Genomic DNA, 22,086 nt, shown 5'->3' with positions numbered 1-22,086 from the left:
AACGTGGTACCTTCGGGCGTTTGGAAATTGCTCCCAAGGATGAACCAGACTTGTGGTCTACAATTCTTGGCTGATTTCTTTTGATTTTCCCATGATGTCAAGCAAATAGGCACTGAGTTTGAAGGTAGGCCTTGAAATACATCCACAGGTACACCTCCAATTGACTCAAATGATGTCAATTAGGCTATCAGAAGCTTCTAAAGCCATGACATCATTTTCTGGAATTTTCCAAGCTGTTTAAAGGCACAGTCAACTTAGTGTATGTAAAGTTCTGACACACTGGATATGTGCCACAGTAAATTATAAGTGAAATAATCTGTCTATAAACAATTGTTGGAAAAATTACTTATGTCATGTACACAGTAGACATCCTAACCTACTTGCCAAAACTAAAGTTTGTTTTAACAAGAAATTTGTGGAATGGTTGCAAAACGAGTTTCAATGACTCCAACCTAAGTGTATGTAAACTTCCGACATCAACTGTGCACACATACATACAAACATATTTCTACTTTATTTCACCTTTATTTAACCAGGTAGGCTAGTTGATACCAAGTTCTCATTTATAACTGCGACCTAGCCAAGATAAAGCAAAACAGTGCGACACAAACAACAACACAGTTAAACATGGAATAAACAAACAGTCAATAAACAGTAGGAAAAAGTCTATACACAGTGTGTGCAAATTAGGTAGGATAAGGGAGGTAAGGCAATAAATGGGCCATAGTGGCGAAATAATTACAATATAGCAATTAAACACTGGAGTGATAGGTGCAGGCAGGGATAGGTTGAAGAGCATGCATTTAGTTTTACTTGCATTTAAGAGCAGTTGGACGTCACGGAAAGAGAGTTGTATGGCATTGAAGCTCGTTTGGAGGTTGGTTAATACAGTGTCCAAAGAAGGGCCAGAAGTTTACAGAATGGTGTCGTCTGCGTAGAGTTGGATCAGAGAATCACCAGCAGCAAGAGCGACATCATTGATGTATACAGAGAAAAGAGTCGGCCCAAGGATTGAACCCTGTGGCACCCCCATAGAGACTGCCAGAGGTCCGGACAACAGGCCCTCCGATTTGACACACTGAACTCTGTCTGAGAAGTAGTTAGTGAACCAGGCGAGGAAGTCATTACAAAAACCAATGCTGTTGAGTCTGCCGATAAGAATGTGGTGATTGACAGAATCGAAAGCCTTGGCCAGGTTGATGAATACAGCTGCACAGTATTGTTTCTTATCGATGGCGGTTATGATATCGTTTAGGACCTTGAGCGTGGCTGAGGATCACCCATGGCTAGCTCGGAAACCAGATTGCATAGCAGAGAAGTTACGGTGGGATTCGAAATGGTCGGTGATCTGTATGTTAACTTGGCTTTAGAAGACCTTAGAAAGACAGGGTAGGATAGATATAGGTCTGTAGCAGTTTGGGTCTAGAGTGTCTTCCACTTTGAAGAGGGGGATGACCGCGGCAGCTTTCCAAACTTTGGAAATCTCAGACGATAAGAAAGAGAGGTTGAACAGGCTGGTAATAGAGGTTGCAACAATTCCGGCTGATATTTTTAGAAAGAGAGGGTCCAGATTGTCTAGCCGGGATGATTTGTAGGGCTAATTTTGCAGCGCTTTCAGAACATGAGCTATCTGGATTTGGGTGAAATGGGGGTACAGGGCTGTTGACCGGGGTAGGGGTAGCCAGGGGGAAAGCATGGCCAGCCGTAGAAAAATGCTTACTGAAATTCTCAATTATCACAGATTTATCGGTGGTGACAGTGTTTCCTAGCCTCAGTGCAGTGGGCAGCTGGGAGGAGGTGCTCTTATTCTCCATGGACTTTACAGTGTCCCAGAACTTTTGGGTTTTTGCTACAGGATGCAAATTTCTGCTTAAAAAAGCTAGCCTTTGCTTTCCTAACTGCCTATGTAAATTGGTTCTTAACTTCCCTGAAAAGTTGCATGTCAGGGAGGCTATTTGATGCTAATGCAGTACGCCACAGGATGTTTTTGTGCTGGTCAAGGGCAGTCAGGTCTGGAGAGAACCAGGGGCTATATCTGTTCCTCGTTCTACATTTTTTTGAACGGGGCATGCTTATTTAAGATGGTGACGAAGGCACTTTTAAAGAATAACCAGGCATCCTCTACTGACGGAATGAGGTCAATATCCTTCCAGGATACCCAAGGCAGGTTGATTAGAAAGGCCTCTTCGCTGAAGTGTTTTAGGGAGCGTTTGACAGCGATTAGGGGTGATCGTTTGACCGCAGACCCATTACGGACGCAGGCAATGATGCAGTGATCGCTGAGATCCTGGTTGAAGACAGCAGAGGTGTTGGAGGGCAGGTTGGTTAGGATGATATCTAGGAGGGTGCCTGTGTTTACGGATTTGGGGTTGTACGTGGTAGGTTTATTGATCATTTGTGTGAGAGATTGAGGGCATCAAGTTTAGATTGCAGGATGGCCGGGGTGTTATGCATGTCCCAGTTTAGGTCACCTAACAGCACAAGCTCTGAAGCTAGATGGGGGGCAATCAATTCACATATGGTGTCCAGGGTACAGCTGGGGGCAGAAGGTGATCTATAGCAAGCGGCAATGGTGAGAGACTTGTTTCTGGAAAGGTGGATTTTTACAAGTAGAAGATCAAATGATTTGGGCACAGACCTGGATAGTAAGACATTACTCTGCAGACTAACTCCGCCCCCTTTGGCAGTTCTATCTTGTCGGAAAATGTTATAGTTAGGGATGGAAATTTCAAAGTTTTTGGTGGTCTTCCTAAACCAGGAGTCAGACACAGCTAGGACATCCATGTTGGCAGAGTGTGCTAAAGCAGTGAATAAAACAAACTTAGAGGCTTAGGAGGCTTCTGATGTTAACATGCATGAAACCAAGGCTTTTACAGTTACAGAAGTCAACAAATGAGAGTGCCTGGGGAATGGGAGTGGAGCTAGGCACAGCAGGGCCTGGATTAACCTCTACATCACCAGAGGAACAGAGGAGTAGGATAGGAGTATGGCTAAAGGCTATAAGAACTGGTCGTCTAGTACATTCGGAACAGTGTAAAAGGTGCAGGTTTCTAGAATAGATTCAAGGCATAATGTACAGACAAAGGTATGGTAGGATGTGAATACAGTGGAGGTAAACCTATGCATTGAGTGACGATGAGAGATATTGTCTCTAGAAAAATAATTTAAACTAGGTGAGGTCACCGCATGTGTTGGGAGGTGGAACTAAAGGTTTAACTAAAGCATATTGAGCAGAGCTAGAGGCTCTACAGTGAAATAAGGAAATAATTACTAACCAAAACCGTAATGGACAAGGCATATTGACATTAGGGAGAGGCATGCGTAGCCGAGTGATCATAGGGGTCCAGTGAGTAGCTCGGCGGGCCGGGGCTAGCAAGCTAGCAGAAGGGTCTTAGAGTGACGTCGTGACGGAAGAAGTCTGCTGTAGCCCCCTCGTGCTGTTATGTCAGCAGACCAGTCGTCATGGATCAGCAGGGCTTCGTGTGGTAAAAAGGTCCGATTTGCTCTGGTTTGAGTCACGCTGTGCAGACTGCAGAGAGTTCTCCGGCCTAAAGGTAGCTGATGACCGCTAGCAGTGGCTAGCTGACGACTAGCTAGTTAGCTGGCTAGCTTCTGTTGCGGTTTCCAGTTCAAAAGTAAAGAAAATAGCAGATCCATACCACATTGATTGAGGTGGATTGCAGGAGAGTATGTTGAAGTTTGAGGTTAAGAAAAATATTTTTTAAATATATGCGTAGAAAAAAAGATATATACACGGGACACAACAAGAACAGGACAAAAGACGTCTGACTGCTACGCCATCTTGGATTAGACACACACACACACACACGTATAGTTTTCCAGAGTGGGATCTCTGCTAGTTTGAAAATTATGGCCGCAAATGTTCCATTATATTGACCAGATACTCCATTTGCCGCTCTAACAATGAAAATAAATGTCTTAAAAATGGAAAGTAATCGGGAGGCGGCATCAGGTGGGAGTATTATATTCAAAGAAAGGGCAGATACGCGTGTGAATCACAACGGTCTTTGCTATTTGGAATCTTTGGGACGTCCCTACCCCATTGAAGTTGCCATTTAAATTGGTTTAGGTGCCGGATAGGGTTATGGTTAGGATTTTGGGGTTCCGAATATTTGCCTGGCTACCCAGCCACATCGTTCCGACCAAACGCCACGCCCAGGATAGATATAACTTAACTAAATTCAGTATGTAGCCTGGCAAGCCTAATAGCTTCTCATCTGACATTGACAGACACTACATGTGAAGGAGCTGCATCGAATTATTACATTTAAAGCATTAATTAGATTATGGTTGTTGTATGCCACTATACTGTATCCTGTATCCTTATCCTAAGAAATTTAGACCCGTGACTTCAGCTACACCCAATGCTTTGGGCGTGGGATCAAATACTCGAGAGACACTAGAAAAGGAAAGGCTCGTCCAACTTGTTGTGATTCGCTTAGAAAATAAAACCACTTAGATAGTCGTCATTGGTCGAGTTCGTTTTGCATGTCCCGGTGCACCGCGTGTTTTGGTCGAGTTCACTTTGCGTTCCCGGTGCACCGCGTGAGCGGAGTTTATCTTTTGAGGCTAGTCCATTGGTCTTTAAACACATCTCTACTCAACCGGAGCACCGGGCCATGCAAAACAAACTTCCCCATTCGGTAGCTGGGTATGGACAACGCATATTTTTAACACGTTATTATATGTAGCCAATTCAATTAATGCCACCGCAGTAAAGCAATGCTTGGAAGCTAGGTAACTATCTAGTTAGCACACGTTAAATTGATTGACGACGAGAACCAACCAATACACAAACCTGTATGCAAGGGTCATGCATTCGAAAAGTTTTGTCAACGACGCGTCAATGGAGAGATGTGATGTACACTTCTTCCCGAAGTGATACGTCCGACAGGTTTGTTTGTTGACTGTGTCGAAATCGTAACCTTTTCTTGGTGGGTGTTCAATGTGCGGCGAGGACACCATGAAGTGACCACTGTGGATTATCTGTGACTCGCGTCCATCCGACTTCTTGAAACCAATGTGAGACTCCTCCGTGTCCGAGTCATCGTCCTGCTCCTGCTTGATACTCACTGTGGGGCTTCGGTATTGTATTTCCCTGGTGGTAGCCATGTCTTAGTTATTTAGCTAGCTAACGTTAGTTCTTCTGGAATTATTTGCTAACGTTAGCTGTTCTCATAGCTAGTAGTTGCGAGTTAAAATAAAGTTATTCATACATGATGTTACTTTGCTCTTTCGAATACATTTTCCAGTTTTGCTCCACCCTTTGAGAAACGTTGCATTGTTGGCAGCCACTGCCAGTCTTTTCAGTATCCTATTTTGCTAACTATATATAGCTTGCTTACAGCTAACAAAAGTGTTGTTGGTATCGAAGTATTTCCAGTGAAGCTAAAGGGACTAACTGTTGCGCCGTCATGTCTGCCAACGTGATTGGCTGGAGTATCACAGAAACACCCTGCACTCGAGCTGCAGGCTCAAAATAACTTCCGACGTAGAGAGTAGTCGTCTTCGTGTGGTAGACGCTTTGTTCCATATTGCAGCGTTTCCCAGTTGGGAAAGTGCATTGTATATTTGTTTACGAAAAAGGGTAAAGGAAATTGAAGCGCCATAATCCTATACATACCACTATGCCCAACACACATTCCCACTACTTTGGCCAAACAGATCCCACACCAGGCCTGGGAGGCTAGAGCGCCTCTCAAAGCCCCCTGCAGTTCTTCAGCACAAATCTCATACCCTAGAACATCTCTGCTGCTGTTGCTACGACCAATTCAATCTTCTGAGATTTCCTTCCCCTCATTGTGGTACAATTAATGACCATAACAGCAACAAGCTAACTACTACCCACAGGGCTCAAATCAACAAGGCCTACTAATCACAGGGCTCAAATCTCTCACTAGCACAAGACATTTCTGATCCCCAGCAACATGGTCACCCCCACAATTGAAACACACAGTTTTTCCCTTTGAACTACACTTGTCCCATGCCCTCCTGCACACTTATCACACTTGAATCTCCCTTCTGCATACTGCTGTAACATGACCATAACTTTGGCACCTGAAACACCTTAGTGGGTTTGGAACAAAAGCTCTCACAGGATAATTTATACCCTAGCATGACTTTATCCGGCAACACTCTGCATCAAAACTCTAAAGGAAAGACCGGGTCTCCTCAGTCTCACGCTCTCCACCGGGTCTGCATTGCATCACGCATTGACTTCACCAGGCCCAGGCTTTAGCCCCGAATGATTTAGTCTCTGTTCCGAGTCTTTGTCCTGCTGGGATAGTGTAAAATAAGCTATTCTACACTGCAAAGAATACTACAAACATGAGCCCTGGCCTGCCCTGTCTTTTTAGTGCTGCCTAAAACCAGCATTTCAGTGTATGGTGTCACTTTAGGAGGCGGAAACAAGGTGTTTTTCTGAAGTCATTTTTGATTCGCCCCCCCCCCCCCCCAAAAAAAAAATATATATTTTGCTGTGCACAGGCTTATTCTCTGTGGGAGAGAGCGCAAAGATGAGAAGGAGAACTGGAGGTAAACTTTGTTTGCTATTACTATAGCATTTTTCTTTTGCCCATAATGATGTTATTCAGAGTTATTGACTTCACAGTAATCCAGATTAGAGTAATTTACATTCAACATGTTGACTCAAAAGCTGCACTGACAGGTAACGTTAAGATAACGAACTAACATGAGGGACTACCCAGTCGAGCTAACACTGAGACGGTTGTTGTATTTGCAGAAGGAAGTGAATAGATTGTGTGTATACAATACAATTATTTAGCATCTAGCTACATAGATGGGTTGGCTGACAACGTCACAAAAATGATGTGCAATCTTCCATGGGGTTTAAATCAGCCTGTTGTGATTCTGGATGGCCAGATTGCTAGCAAGAATGACACTGCTATGTGTGGAAATAATAAGTGTCTTATTTCAGCATATTTCATCCAAGTTATTGATACCATGTCTTGTTTTGACTGATTTCATGTCAATGCAAATATGGCTAAAATTCACTAGCTAGCTTACCAACAACTGTAACGATTTATTTGAAACAACAAGTGGTCATTGTGCAAATGTATTTGTTTTCAATAAAAAATAGGAAACTAAATATAGCTTACATGTTAACAATCTAAGCCAACCTAATTTGTTTTGCCACATGGTTGCACGCATTTAGATTTTGTTGCTAAAGCGACAAAACACAGGTATTGTGGTTAGTGAAGGGTAAGACAGTTGAATGTTAATCAGGTTTAAGATTGAGTGAAAAAATGTATGTAAACATTATCTGCCTGTTCATGTTGCGTGCATATTGCTTGTGTGTTTGTCTGTTCAGGATAGTCCATATTGCTACGGCACTGATACTATGCCTTCTCTGTAATAATATAGGAAATCCAAGACAGCAAATCAAATCAAATTTTATTTGTCACATACACATGGTTAGCAGATGTTAATGCGAGTGTAGCGAAATGCTTGTGCTTCTAGTTCCGACAATGCAGTGATAACCAACAAGTAATCTAACTAACAATTCCAAAACTACTGTCTTATACACAGTGTAAGGGGATAAGGAATATGTACATAAGGATATATGAATGAGCAGAACGTCAGACAGCAAGGAAGAGAGGGGAGAAGACAGGAGAACATCTCGAGAGGGCAGGCCCACACAAGACAAACATGGCATATTCATCTCAAGGCAGAGGAACTAGTCCTTGCTAAACATAAATATGCCACTTCTGACATGTCCTGTGTGTATAAATTGTTAGACACTGATATTTTCCCATCACTGAAGGCAATCATACAGACTGTGCTGACCATCCGTTAGCAGCTGTGAGAGATCTTTCAGTGCATTAAGACATCTACATACCTGGCTTAGGAGACCAAGATAGAATGCCCCATGACAATTGACAAGGATATTCATACTGTAATACTAACACACTGGGAAAGAGAGAAGTCATAGTCAGGTTTGCACCTACAGTTTAATTTCTCATTTTTATGGATTGACTAATCCTAGTACTGTGTAATATAACTAGCAACCATTGTGAATATTTAGTTGGAGAATGGATTGTATGCTGGTACATGTGTGTAAAATTGTGAAGTGTTGTTACTACAGGGGTGTTGGAGGTGGTGTATTTGTTTTTGTGTAATTACTTGGGTAGAAATATTGTCAAGTAGTTAATTGACCTTGGACCTTTCAACATCCACGCGATTAGGAATATACCATCTTCATAGTCATGTTATGCTTGGTTCAATAGCTATTGATGAGGAAACCGAATATAAAACTAATTTTACCTCTGTAAGCAGGACACCACTTTCAGCCCCAGAGACTCAAAACCACAAACAGATCGACCAAAGGTATGGATCCACTTTCTCCAAGAATCATACTCCCATTGGGCCAGAGTCTTCCTGATCATTGGAGTGAGGCTCAGAAGCCTTCACACCACCTGACGACCCAGGTTTTTTCTCACTTTCGTCAGGATCAATTTCAAGTTCACTGTCCGTAGACAGCTCAGGGTCTTCAGGCACGTAACATGCATTTTGTCTCCCGTTTCCTACCCCATTGAAGTTGAAAATTTAAATGAGTTAGGTAAGGGTTAATGGCAGGGGGGCTTACCTGTTTTGCATGTTATTTTGGCATTAATACATGTCACATCAGTTTGCAAACAATGTAAAAAAATATATATACATTGAGTTAATAAAACTGCATACAAACATGGTGTCTTTTTAGTTTTTTTTAGCAAGGCAGCTCCAAAATGCAGGTATTTCAGCCTTGCTCAGTGCTTCTGTGGTGGTGGGACAAGCCAGCAGAAGAGCGTTGTGCTGTGATTGGCCCAGTGTTCTGTCACTCATGGGGACACTACGTCGCCACCAAGTCTAAGGGCAGAGCTCGAAAATTCAAGCCCCCTTGGGTGCTGCCATAGAGTTATTAGAAGTGCCCATCCAAGAACGCTCAAGTTCCTTGGCCACAGAATGACATAAAATCGTGGTATATCTACAGTAGCTTTGATTGGACTTTCAAAATCTTAGCTAGCAGTAATCACCATGAATCAAGTCGACAATCTACTGGCAAATCCTTTTTAATCCTCGTCATATGAAGAGAAATTATAGATAAAACGTATTGGTGCTCATCGGCCATTGGACATAAATATTACACAAGTTGGAAATCGCATTCAACAGAGTGGTTTGGAAGGAATCAGTGGCTAACTGCAAGCATTGCAAAGCAATCATTAGCCTCCTATTCAGTGAAGTAGCTGTGTGTTCACAAGTCTAAGATTAAGGGCCTCTTTTCCTAGTTTAAAATAACATTCAACATTGGCCATGCTGTCAATGAAGCATGATTTGTGCCGCGCACAAAACAACTTAATTTGGAACTGCAAAATCTGACTTTAGTGAGTTTAAGACAACTGGGAACTCTGGAAAAATTAACTAAGACTGGGAAAATACATTTTGAACTTTCATCCAACTCCGAATTGTAAATCCGGAACTCGGCCTCTTTTTAGAGATCCTGGTTTGAGTCCAGGCTCTGTCGCAGCCGTCCGAGACCCATGGGGCGGCGCAAAATCGGCCCAGAATCGTCAGGATTAGGAAAGGGTTTGGCCTGCAGGGATGTCCTTGTCCCATTGCACTGTAGCCTTACTTGTGGCGGGCCACGCTGACACTGTTGCCAGGTGCACAGTGTTTCCTCCGACACATTGGTGCGGCTGGCTTCCGGGTTAAGTGGGCATTGTGTCAAGAAGCAGTGCGACTTGGTTGGGTCGTGTTTCGGAGGAAACATGGCTCTCGACCTTGGCCTCTCCCGAGTCCGTACAGGAGTTGCAGCGATGAGACAAGACTAACTTCCAATTGGGGAGAAAAAGGGGTAAAAGTTTTAAAAAATAAAGTTATACTAAGTGTATGTTGTGTAGTAAGCTGTTAGTAGCCCATGTGCTTCACCCTAATAATTTGGCCTATTTCCACCTCTTAATTTCAAATACTGTTTCGACATGGTGGTGCACATGTAGCCTATAACCTGTTTTTGAGAAATGTAATTATTGAAAATTGTAAGAGCTGTCATTGTCTGCTTATAAGACCCCTTTATTTATCCTATGGTTCTGACTTGGTGTACAGGGATAACACCGTAAGAACCGCTCATGTTCTGAATTCTGTCGCTTTACATTTGAAAAGTGCTGAACAAATAGTTATTGACTATATCCATCCTAGCTCGCTCATTAATGTCTTAATCGAAATTACAGATTGCCTCATCTGCTTTTCGTCCCATTATGCCACCGTTTGTACATCTCAATTGTCAGTCAAAACCACATTTGTTTAAGCAAGTCAGCCATATCAGCCATGTTTTTTTAAAGTCAGTAAATGAGGCTGAATGAACTGTTTTGCTGCCAGACAAGGTTCCGATTATAGCCAGGTGTAGCAGTGTTGGGACAACTTGTGGGCACTGTTATAGTGAAATGAATGTATTGTTTAGTGTTGTGTGGTGACTTTGCTGGCATGCATCCCACATTTTTTACATGCTAAAATCACCACTGATATCCTCAAAGATGGAAGGCAGGTGGAAGGCAAGATCAGATGGGACCATTCTAGCCAATGAGAGGGCAAATAAGTGTGAGAACAGGCTATAGAGCTAAGATCTTTGTGTCTGTGCCATTACAGCGTCTGAGACAACGTCAATGGTGCTGCCTATGCTGTCTCCATTTTAAAGTAGTACATTCTTCTTCTTTGGCTGATTGCTCCCAACTCAGGAATTCCCACCCAGTTGACTACTTAAATCAAAATGCATTTGTCACATGCTTCGCAAACAGGGTAGACAAACAGTGAACTGCTTACTTAAGGGCCCTTCACAACAATTCAAAAATAATAAAGATGATAACACAAGGAATAAATACACAATGAATAACGAAAACTTGGCTATATACACAGGGTACCAGTACCGAGTCGATGTGCAGGTGTAAAGGGTAATTGAGGTAGATACAAGATGCCCTCAATGGTGCAGCTGGAGAACTTTGAGGATCTGAGGGCCCATGATAAATCTTTTCAGCCTCCTGAGGGGGAAGAAGCATCGTCATGCCTTCTTCGCGACTTTGTTGGTGTGTGTGGACCATGTTAAATTCCTTAGTGATGTGGACACAGAGGAACTTGATCTCAACCCGCTCCACTATTGCCTCATCGATGTGAATGGGGGCGTGCGTTGCCCTTTGTTTCCTGTAGTCAACGATAAGCACCTTTGTCTTGCGGACGTTGAGGGAAAGGTTGTTGTCCTGGCACCACACTGGCAGGTCACGGACCTCGTCCTTATAGGCTGTCTCACCGTCGTCGGCGATCAGGCTTACCACCGTCTTGTCGTCAGCAAACTAAATGATAGTGTTGAAGATAGGTGCGGCTACGCAATCATGGGTGAACAGGGAGCACAGGAGGGACCTAAGCACGCACCCCTGAGGGGCCCCCGTGTTGAGGGCCATTGTGGTCGATGTGTTGTTGCCTACCCTCACCACCTGGGGGCGGCCCATCAGGAGGTCCAGGATCCAGTTGCAGAGGGATGTGTTCAGTCCCAGGGTTGAGCTTTGTGATGAGCTTGGAGGGCAGTATGGTGTTAAGTACACGTCCTGGTAATCCATCTGGCCTTGTTAATGTTAACCTGTTTGAAGGTCTTATATCGGCTAAAGAGAGCGAGATCACATAGTCACCCGGAACAGAGTCACTGGTCACATACACATTTAAACAGATGTTATTGCCGGTGTAGCAAAATGCTTGTAAAAAAAAAAAAAGACTGCAAAGTTGCTTAGGAGCTCGAAGCAGCGCTGCCATGTCTGTTGGCGCCATCATGCATGGTTCAGTGTTGCTTGCCTCGAAGCAAGCATAGAAGGCATTTAGCTCATCTGGTAGGCTCACGTTACTGAGCTGCTCAAGGCTGGGTTTCCCTTTGTAATCCGTGACAGTTTGCAAGCCCTCAATGGCAATGTCCTCCATCTCTATGACAGGCACAACTCCTTTAAAGTATTTTTTTCCTAAAGTTTCCAAAATGCCATGTGCATCTACTTATCAGTGCATTCATAACCTAACCATTACAAAAAACTTTTATTTGATCAAATAAGCCTTACGTTCGCCTCTTCCTCTCGGACTCAATTCTGGAATATATCCATATTACAGGTTTCTAAACTAGAGCTATCTGCATTGTAGCTTTATATCGGTGGCAGCTGCATAACAAGTTGTTTTTGTAGAATTGTTTTATTTTAAAACCTTTTACATGACGAAATCAATTAATATTTGTGGAATAAATTATGCTAGTTAAACCCCACTCAAATGTATTCCAACACTAATAAAATAATAATACAAATAAGGGTCCCAAAAGAAGACATTCAACATTTGACTTTCTGTAGGACTAATTGAATAAGGCATTTTTAGTTGGGCAAAGGCTGACGAGGAAACAACTATTTAGGCCACTTACACTTCGCAAGTAGAGGTTATACTTATTGTTTAATCTATACATAGTGTTGCCAGCACTGCTGGACTTCAGTGAGGTATTCAAAGAGCTATAACCAAGCAGCCTACATTTGCACTGAAAAATGCTTTGAAAAGGTTAACAAAAACTGGGCAATGGGCACTTGATATACCAGAGTGAAGTATACACACACTATAGAAACAAATCTACACACATTATTCTGGCAATTCAAGGCACACAAACCTGGAAGTAGGCCTATGCTACAAGCTACAGCTTTCACACGAGGAGAAAGGGAAACCAATATGCAAACAAGTGCCACTAATTAATAAAACATGTAGGTGTTGTCTTATAGTTAAATTAACTAATGTCTAACTGTCAAAGTAATAAAAAGGTTCCAACAGCAGCAGAACCAACAGATCATAAAAGGATTCAAACAGTGTGTTGACCCTCCTGAGCAAAACAACAAAAGTGACTAAATCAAAATACTGTATGTACATACACTTTGGCGAAGAACCAAAACAATAGCAGGTGTTAGTGGCAAAATGAGAGGGGGGTGGGGGTGCTGGACTCCTCTGGGACCATTGCAGAAGAAGAAAGAGATGAAGACAGGGGAGAGGTTAGGACACCTGAAGTGATTAGGAAATAGCGACAGGTTGAGGAATTGCTGATGGGAGCAGAGAAGTTAGATTTCCTCAAAATCAGCTGAGGGAGTTTCCAACTTGCCCTTCTTATTGGGAGGAGTGCCATCTTCAGATTCCTGCAAAAATAAAACAAATAATTTCAGAAAAAGTAAGCTTTTCATATTAAAATACTTGCTGTCAAAGGAGTTTCATTATACTGCATCAATAAAATGTAGAATTGACAAGCATACAGTACCAGTCAAAAGTTTTGTACTATTTTCTACATTGTAGAATAATAGTGAAGACATCAAAACTATGAAATAACACAAATGGAATTATTTAGTCCACAAGGAAATGTGCTTAAACAAATCAAAATATATTTCAATTAATAGGTGCCTTTGTGGAATTTCTTAATGCTTTTGAGCCAATCAGTTGTTGTGACAAGGTAGGGGTGGTACACAGAAGATAGCCTTATTTGGCAAAAGACCAAGTCCATATTGTGGCAACAGCTCAAATAAGCAAAGAGAAACAACAGTCTATCATTACTTTAAGACATGGTCAGTCAATCTGGAAAATGTAAAGAACTTTGAAAGTTTGTTCAAGTGCAGTCGCAAAAACCATCAAGCGCAATGATGAAACTGGCTCTCATGAGGACGGCCACAGGAAAGGAAGACAGAGTTACCTCTGCTGCAGAGGAGAACTTCATTAGTTACCAGCCTCTGAAATTGCAGCCCAAATAAATTCTTCACAGAGTTCAAGTAACAGACATCTCAACATCAACTGTTCAGAGGAGACTGTGTGAATCAAGCCTTCATGGTCAAAATGCTGCAGAGACCACTACCAAAGGTCACCAATAAGAAGAAGAGACTTGCTTGGGCCAAGAAACACGAGCAATGGACATTAGACCGGTGGAAATCTGTCCTTTGGTCTGATGAGTCCAAATTTTAGATTTTTGGTTCCAACTGCCGTGTCTTTGTGAGACGCAGAGTAGGTGAACTGATGATCTCCGCATGTGTGGTTCCCACCGTGAAGCATGGAGGTGGTGGTGTAATGGTGCTTTGCTGGTGACACAGTCTGTGATTTATTTAGAATTCAAGGCACACTTAATTTACAAAATAGCTTCCTATACTCTACTCAGCAAACTGGATGCAGTTTATCACAGTGCCATCCGTTTTGTCACCAAAGCCCCTTATACCACCCACCACTGCGACTTGTATGCTCTAGTCGGCTGGCCCCCGCTACATATTCGTCGCCAGACCCACTGGCTCCAGGTAATCTATAAGTCTATGCTAGGTAAAGCTCTGCCTTATCTCAGCTCACTGGTCATGATAACAACACCCACCCGTAGCACGCACTCCAGCAGGTACATCTCACTGGTCATCCCGAAAGCCAACACCTCCTTTGGCCGCCTTTCCTTCCAGTTCTATGACTGGAATTAATTGCAAAAATCGCTGAAGCTGAAGACTTATATTTCCCTCACTAACTTCAAACATCAGCTATCTGAACAACTAACCGATCGCTGCAGCTGTACATAGCTCATCTGTAAATAGCCCACCCAATCTACCTACCTCATCCCCATATTGTTTTTATTTACTTTCCTGCTCTTTTGCATACCAGTTATTCTACTTGCACATCATCATCTGCCATTTATCACCCCAGTGTTAATTTGTAAACTGTAATTACTTCTCTACTATGGCCTATTTATTGCCTTACCCCCTCATGCCATTTGCACACACTGTATATAGACTTTCCCCCCCTATTGTGTTATTGACTGTACGCTTGTTTATTCCATGTGTAACTCTGTTGTGTTGCACTGCTTTGCTTTATCTTGGCCAGGATGCAGTTGTAAATGAGAACTTGTTCTCATTAGCTTACCTGGTTAAATAAAGGTTAAATAAAAATAAAAAACATGGATACCACAGCATTCTGCGGCGATACGCCATCCCATCTAGTTGGCCGTAGTGGGACTATTTGTTTTTCAACAGGACAATGACCCAACAACTCCAGGCTGTGTCATTTGACCAAGAAGGAGAATGATGAAGTGCTGCATCAGATGACCTGGCCTCCACAATCACCCGACCTCAACCCAATTGAGATGGTTTGGGATGAGATGGACCGCAGAGTGAAGGAAAAGCAGCCAACAAGTGCTCAGCATATGTGGGATCTTCTTCAAGACTGAAAAGCAGTCCTCATGAAGCTGGTTGAGAGAATGCCAAGAGTGTACAAAGCTGTCATCAAGGTAAAGGGTGGCTACTTTGAAGAATCTCAAATATAAAATATATTTTGATTTGTTCAACACATTTATAGTTACTACATTATTCCATGTGTGTTATTTCATGGGTTTGATGTCTTTAGCCAGCAGCATACCACCCTGCATACCACTGCTGGCTTGCTTCTGAAGCTAAGCAGGGCTGGTCCTAGTCAGTCCCTGGATGGGAGACCAGATGCTGCTGGAAGTGGTGTTGGAGGGCCAGTAGTAGGCACTCTTTCCTCTGGTCTAAAAAAAATATCCCAATACCCCAGGGCAGTGACTGGTCTGTGTAGGGTGCAGTCTTTTGGATGGGACTTTAAACAGGTGTCCTGACTCTCTGAGGTCATTAAAGATCCCATGGCACTTATAGTATGAGTAGGGGTGTTAAACCTGGTGTCCTGGCCCTCAAACCATCATGGTCACATAATAATCCCTAGTTTACAATTGGCTCATCCCTCTCCTCTGTTACCATTCCCCAGGTCGTTGCTGTAAATGAGAATGTGTTCTCATTCAACTTACCTGATAAAATAACGTAAAATAACATAAATGTACTATTATTTTACAATGTAGAAAAACCCTTGAATGAGTAGGTGTATCCAAACTTTTTACTGGTAGTGTATACAAAGACATTCTAGTCTTGGATGGTTGTGGAAGGGAGGACCTGAGAATCTTGAGGAGTGTCTGAAGATGGTTCATTCCCTCCTGTGGACCTTCCATCCCTCTTGGGTGTGCTTGTGTTGGAATACTCTGAGGAGTGAACATTTCCTGCAATAACAGAAAGTCTGTTTCAGGCATAACCATGGTAGACAAGATGATTTAAGGAAATCGAATAAGAAGGACAAGACACTACTTCTGTAACAGTTCTGATTAAAAGTTAATTATTAAAATAGGCAAGTACATTTTCTGTTACATGCCGACTACACGCGTGCATCCGTCATTGCTGTTTTGTCCATCCACACCAGACGCAATCATGACACGGAGGTTAAAATATCAAAACCAACTGTGAACCAACGACAGTGCCTTTGGAAAGTATTCAGACCCCGTGACTTTTTCTACGTTACAGCCTATTCTAAAATTGATTAAATTGTTTTTTCCCCCTCAATCTACACACAATACTCCATAATGACAAAGAAAAAATTGGGTTTTAGACATTTTTGCAAATTACAAATTATTTTAAAAAGTATCACATTTATATAAGTATTCAGACCATTTACTCAGTACTTTGTTGAAGCACCTTTGGCAGCGATTACAGCATTGAGACGCTTAGAGCGTGGCACATCTGTATTTGGGGCGTTTCTCCCATTCTTCTCTGCAGATCCTCTCAATCTCTGTCAGGTTAGAAGGGGAGCGTTGCTACACAGCAGGTCCCTCCAGAGATGTTTGATCGGGTTCAAATCCAGGCTCTGGCTTGGCCACTCAAGGACATTCATTCAGAGACTTGTCCCAAAGCCACTCCTGCATTGTCTTGGCTGTGTGCTTAGGGTTGTTGTCCTGTTGGAAGGTGAACCTTTGCCCCAATCTGAGGTCCTGGGCAGGTTTTCATCAAGGATCGCTCTGCTCCGTTCATCTTTTCCTCGATCCTGACTAGTCTCCCAGTCCCAGCCTCTGAACATCCCCACAGCATGATGCTGCCACCACCATTCTTCACTGTAGGGATGGTGCCAGGTTTCCTCCAGAAGTGATGCTTGGCATTCCGGCCAAAGAGTTCAATCTTGGTTTCATCAGACCAGAGAGACTTTCTCATGGTCAGAGTCCTTTAGGTGCCTTTTGGCAAACTCCAAGCGGGCTGTCATGTGACTTATGAGGAGTAGCTTCCGTCTGGCCACACTACCATAAAGACCTGATTGGTGGAGTGCTGCAGAGATGGTTGTCCTTCTGGAAGTTTCTCCCATCTCCACAGAGGCAGGGTAGCCTAGTGGTTAGAGCGTTGGACTAGTAACCGGAAGGTTGCAAGTTCAAAACCCCCGAGCTGACAAGGTACAAAATCTGTCGTTCTGCCCCTGTCATCCTTGAGACAGGCAGTTAACCCACTGTTCCTAGGCCATCATTGAAAATAAGAATTTGTTCTTAACTGACTTGCCTAGTCAAATAAAGGTAAAATAAAAAAAGAGACACTCTGGAGCTCTGTCAGAGTGACCATTGGGTTCTTGGTCACCTCCCTGATCAAGGCCCTTCTCCCCCGTTTGGCCAGGCAGCCAGTTCTAGGAAGAGGTTCCAAACTTATCCATTTAAGAATGATGAAGGCCACTGTGTTCTTGGAGACCTTCAATGCTGCATAAATTTTTTTGGTAACCTTCCCCAGATCTGTGCCTTGACACAATCCTGTCTCTGAGCTCTGCGGACAATTCCTTCGAACCGCATGGCTTGATTTTTAAAAATCTTACATGCACTGTCAACTGTGGTATAGTTGACAGGTGTGTGCCTTTCAAAATCATGTCTAATCAATTAAATTTACCAAAGGTGGACTCATCTCAAGGATGACCAATGGAAACAGGATGCACCTAAGCTCAATTTCGAGTCTCATAGCAAAGGGTCTGAATACTTATGTATATAAGGTGTTTCTGTTTAAGTTAATATATTTTCAAAAGTTTTATATTTTTTCTCTCTCGCTTTGTCATTATGGGGTATTGTGTGTAAATGGCTGAGGATTTGTTTTTATTTAATCGATTTTAGAATAAGGCTGTAACATAAAACGTAGAAAAGGTCAAGGCATCTGAATACTTTCTGAAAGCACTATATTCATTTTGGGGTAGGTCGAACACACAAAACAATCATGAACATTTAGCTAGATAGATGTTGCTAGCCAGTTTGTCCTGGGAGATAACATTGGGTTGTTATTGTACCTGACATAATTATGGTTCTCTTTTCAGCTGACTCTTTGTAGAATTTCTACCCATAGTCATGTTTCTCTACTCTGACTATTAATCCACAGAAAAAGTGAAACCTAGTTTGTTTTCTTTAATGAATCTCTCCTCTCGTCTTTCAAGCATCCACATGGGTTTGAATCTTCCTGATATCCAATGAGGGGACTTGCAGCGTGTGGAATGTCTCAAATAGAACTAAATTATATTTTAGCGTTTGGCTTCGCAGACACGTTCTCACGAGCGGTGTGGGTTAAATGATTGAATAACATGTGTAAATGTATTTTGCAACACTCACGCAACTTGGCCGTTGAGGGTTGCATGTTATTCTTCTCTTTACTATCCACAATACTTTCAACTTCACAGACGTGGCATGAGTGACCTTGCTCGGGGGTGTATTATCACAGATCTTGGTAGACGAGGTCTGATTGCAGCATGACCTAGCAAGATTTATTTACCTGTGTTTTCCCCAAAATAATATCACCAAATCTGAGTGATAACACAAATACCTTATTGTAACTGACTTAAAACTCTACATGACAGAACCATCTTGTGGCAAAAAAAAGCGAAGTTGTGTGTATGTACAGAACTGGCTACTTCGCGTGATATATTGTTGTCTCTACCTTCTTGCCCTTTGTGGTGTTGTCTATGCCCAATAATGTTTGTACCATGTTGTGTTGCTACCATGCTGTGTTGTCATGTGTTGCTGCCTTGCCATGTTGTCTCTTGTCGTGATGTGTTTTCTCCTTTATATGTTATTTATTTTAATCCCAGCCCCAGTCCCCACAGGAGGTCTTTTGCCTTTTGGTAGGCCGCCACGGTAAGAATTTGTTCTTTAACTGATTTGCCTAGTTAAATAAATAAAATAACAAGGGGTTGGTATTGAATTATGCAAAATACTACTCACGGGTGTTTAGCTTGCTACTTGGTGAAAACTACATCAATGACAAGTTAGCACACTGTAGTTTGAGGAGTTTTGCACTCCATCCTGAAACGGCATTGGCATGGCAAACCGATTTACCAGCTCATTACACCAAAAACTACAGTAGGCCTTAGTGAAATCCTCTGTTCAACCCCACAAAAGGAAACAATCTGTTTGCCTGTCTAGTACATAACAGCTAAACTTTTATCAAAATATATGAGAAACTCGTTGCCCAGAGTACATGCTCAGACTTGTGAATAAAAATCTCTCTCGGTAGATGCCCATCCATACCCCCATCGTTGATTATGGTTTGTCAATATGTATCGCTAGCCTGAAAATCTTTAACAAAAACTTTCTAAATTGTTTCAAGCCATTCTCTGTATGCTGATGGGTCAATTCATAGAACTGTTCCCAATGCTGCCATTGACATTGGTGAAGATGAAATAACATTTGTTTTCACGCATGACTAAGTCACTTTGGGGGGGAAAAAAAGAGTGCTAAATGGCATATTATTTTGTTCACCAAATGTTCCCTATGAATGCCATCTCTACAAGCCATAATATGTACACTTTTGACCCTGACAGCTGTGCAACTGCCATTTTTTTTACTATTCCGGGATTATGTGGGCTGTATAAAAGCATTCTGCCTCAAATTAAGTCTTATTGTTTGACAAGTTGACACTACTCTTAGAAAATACCTCAAGGTAAGACAAGAGCACAGCTTTAATGAGGACAATATGCTGTATGCATGGTATAGTTTCATATAGTTTAGTTGAAACTAAGGCAATGCTCTCCCTTTCTGTGCTAGGTAGCATATTGACTGACCACTCTTGCTGTCTGTGCTCTTCAGCTGCTCTTTGCCAGGGGACTGGCTCTGGTCGCTCTTAGCCTCGTTGCTGTCACTCTGGGAAGTTGCCGTGGCCTCTGGGGCAGGGCTGGCACTGTTGCTGTTCTCCTGCTTCATCGGGGAGCAGTCAGCAATGGAGCTCTGGTTACTGTTATCATCTAAGAGATACGGAAAGTGAAATTAAGATGTTTACAACTATTATTGAACATCAGTTTGAAGTATTTTGCTCTTTGTTGGCACAAGGTGTGAATTGGCTCTTACCATGCATGTCCATCATTCCAGGGGAGGAGCTGTTTTCTGGTGTTGTGACCTCCGACCCATACTTGTCATCCTTGCCTTTCTTCTTATTTTTGCTCTTCTGTAAGATTGCACATAAAATGCTGTAGTTGTTCTATTTATTATGTATAACATATTACATTATGTATTTTATCTCAATATAATCACTTTGTATAGGTCATATCAGAAGGAATTTGAAAGGAGATGAAAAAAGGAAGCATAATGGTGATCAACCACCTTACTTCTGTAATTTAACTGTTTCCAGTTTCATTCTACACTCACCATAAAAAATAAATATATATATATTTAAATAAATAAAATTGGTGCCCCCAAACACCCTGCGGACTTACATCATTTGACTTGGGTTCGGTTACTGGCACCCACTTGTAGATTCGCAAGGATGTGTCACCGACTGTTACCCATTTCTTCTCCCTGCATTAGATACACAAGGAATGAGGAACACTTGTTTGCATTTCTGTATTAATTTCAAAATGTCAACAAAACACCACAATAATATTTTTGTTTGCCATCACTTTAAATGTCAATTCCCCGTAGAAAATGTCCTTCAATATTTCTGTGGAAAGTTCATTTGAAAGTTAGGAATGTACGTACTTGTAGCCATTTGAGATATATACCAATGAGTGAGCCTACAGGCGAATAGCCTAAACTCAATTATTTAAATTAAATGTAGTGGTGATTACATTTAGGCTACGAACACATCCACATTAGTGCAAATCTATAAATTGCAATGTTATTAAACTATAGGACCATCCAAAATAAAATTGAAAAGCAATTCGGTCTTCGCACAGTTCCTCTTCCCACCAGCACCCCACGCGCTCCCTATATTTGTAGGACACAAAAACCTCTCCAAGCGCTAAATTTAAAACCCCGCGAACATAGAAACTATTCTAACTATTGACCGCTGTCGTCGAACGGCGGCTGTGATGTTATTATTGATAACATTCGAGCGGTGAAAAACCAGTAGCGGACAAAGCTTCTCAAGCCGGCAGTACATGTACTATGCTAGAACGGCAAAGGCTTCATGTGACTGCAACGAAATGGCTTCTAGGTTCAACCCACAATATTTTCTGAATAGATGTAATATTCCCACATGATACGTGTTTAAGCGACCTCCTCCTCTGACCAGGGCACGAGAGCGCAGCGCACATGAGCCGAGGTATCATCCGACCGAATTTCATTCAATATATCTTTCGTTTCATAAATTTGTTCTTCTCCCGGTCTCTCCTCCCCCACTAGCAATGCTGCTCTCGGGTCTTAGATAACGCGTTCCCTCTTACCAATTTCGTACTTTATCAACAGCAGCCATAACCCGCTTGATGTCATCTTTCGCCCTACTCCGTGTCTCCGCGCGGACCGACCTGCCCGACATAGCTGCTATAGGTAAAATATTTTCTTAAACTCGCCGGCAGTTTAGACACAATGCAAACACACTGAAACGAGCTGTAGGAGGAAGTAATGCGCCTGCGCCAAGGACAGCGTTCAGAACAAGCAAAGCGCGTGCACGCCCAATTTTTTTGTGTTTTCTAGACAGACAGCCTGAACAGAAGTTCCACTACTTCAGACAAAAGTTTTACAGCATTTAAGTCTCCCAGAAAAAAAAGGCCCCCATAGACTATACATTAATTTAAAAATATATAATTACTTGGAACAAATAAATTAAAAACATTTGCAATAAAATGTGCCATTTAATTTTTCATGTCATAACATATGCTGTATTCAATTGATCTTTATTAGCCAATCATAGCCAATAAAATGTCACATCAAACTGCACCCATGAGGAAACCTGTATGTGTGTGCTTCATGAACTAGATATTTCCCATGAGTCTTTTACAGCACTCTTGCCA

General features: G+C 42.3%; 2 protein-coding genes across 3 annotated transcripts in view; both read right to left on the bottom strand.

Moving 5' to 3' along the window:
* Window positions 1-5,713, bottom strand: part of LOC115111624 (MLX-interacting protein-like) — a 43,501-nt gene extending 37,788 nt beyond the window's left edge. For both annotated transcript variants that reach the window (XM_029637874.2, XM_029637875.2), the window contains exon 1: window positions 4,820-5,713. In XM_029637874.2, the coding sequence (XP_029493734.2) occupies window positions 4,820-5,133 (314 nt within the window). In that variant the 5' untranslated portion in view covers window positions 5,134-5,713. The remainder of the gene's footprint in view (window positions 1-4,819) is intronic.
* A 6,499-nt stretch (window positions 5,714-12,212) lies between these two features.
* LOC115111623 (B-cell CLL/lymphoma 7 protein family member A-like) lies at window positions 12,213-21,715 on the bottom strand. The gene is made up of 6 exons (XM_029637873.2): window positions 21,520-21,715; window positions 20,572-20,653; window positions 20,207-20,303; window positions 19,924-20,103; window positions 15,978-16,081; window positions 12,213-13,202 (listed from the first exon to the last, which is right to left on the bottom strand). Exons 1-6 carry the CDS (start codon window positions 21,609-21,611, stop codon window positions 13,128-13,130), a joined length of 630 nt encoding a protein of 209 aa, XP_029493733.1. The 5' UTR covers window positions 21,612-21,715; the 3' UTR covers window positions 12,213-13,127.
* Window positions 21,716-22,086: the final 371 nt, after the last annotated feature.

The sequence above is a fragment of the Oncorhynchus nerka genome, linkage group LG27 (genome assembly GCF_034236695.1).
Source record: "Oncorhynchus nerka isolate Pitt River linkage group LG27, Oner_Uvic_2.0, whole genome shotgun sequence".
NCBI classification, from domain to species: Eukaryota; Metazoa; Chordata; class Actinopteri; order Salmoniformes; family Salmonidae; genus Oncorhynchus; species Oncorhynchus nerka.
The sequence above is the reverse complement of the archived record's forward strand: the minus strand, read 5'-3'. Positions and strand labels throughout refer to the sequence as shown.

Excerpts from the sequence above, each read along its gene's own strand:
- LOC115111623 (XM_029637873.2), bottom strand. The coding sequence starts at position 21,611 with ATGTCGGGCAGGTCGGTCCGCGCGGAGACACGGAGTAGGGCGAAAGAT. Across the intron at positions 16,082-19,923 it reads GAGCACAGACAGCAAGAGTG|GAAATGTTCACTCCTCAGAG; the intron begins GTCAGTCAATAT and ends CTGTTATTGCAG. Across the intron at positions 13,203-15,977 it reads ACACTCCTCAAGATTCTCAG|GAATCTGAAGATGGCACTCC; the intron begins GTCCTCCCTTCC and ends TTATTTTTGCAG.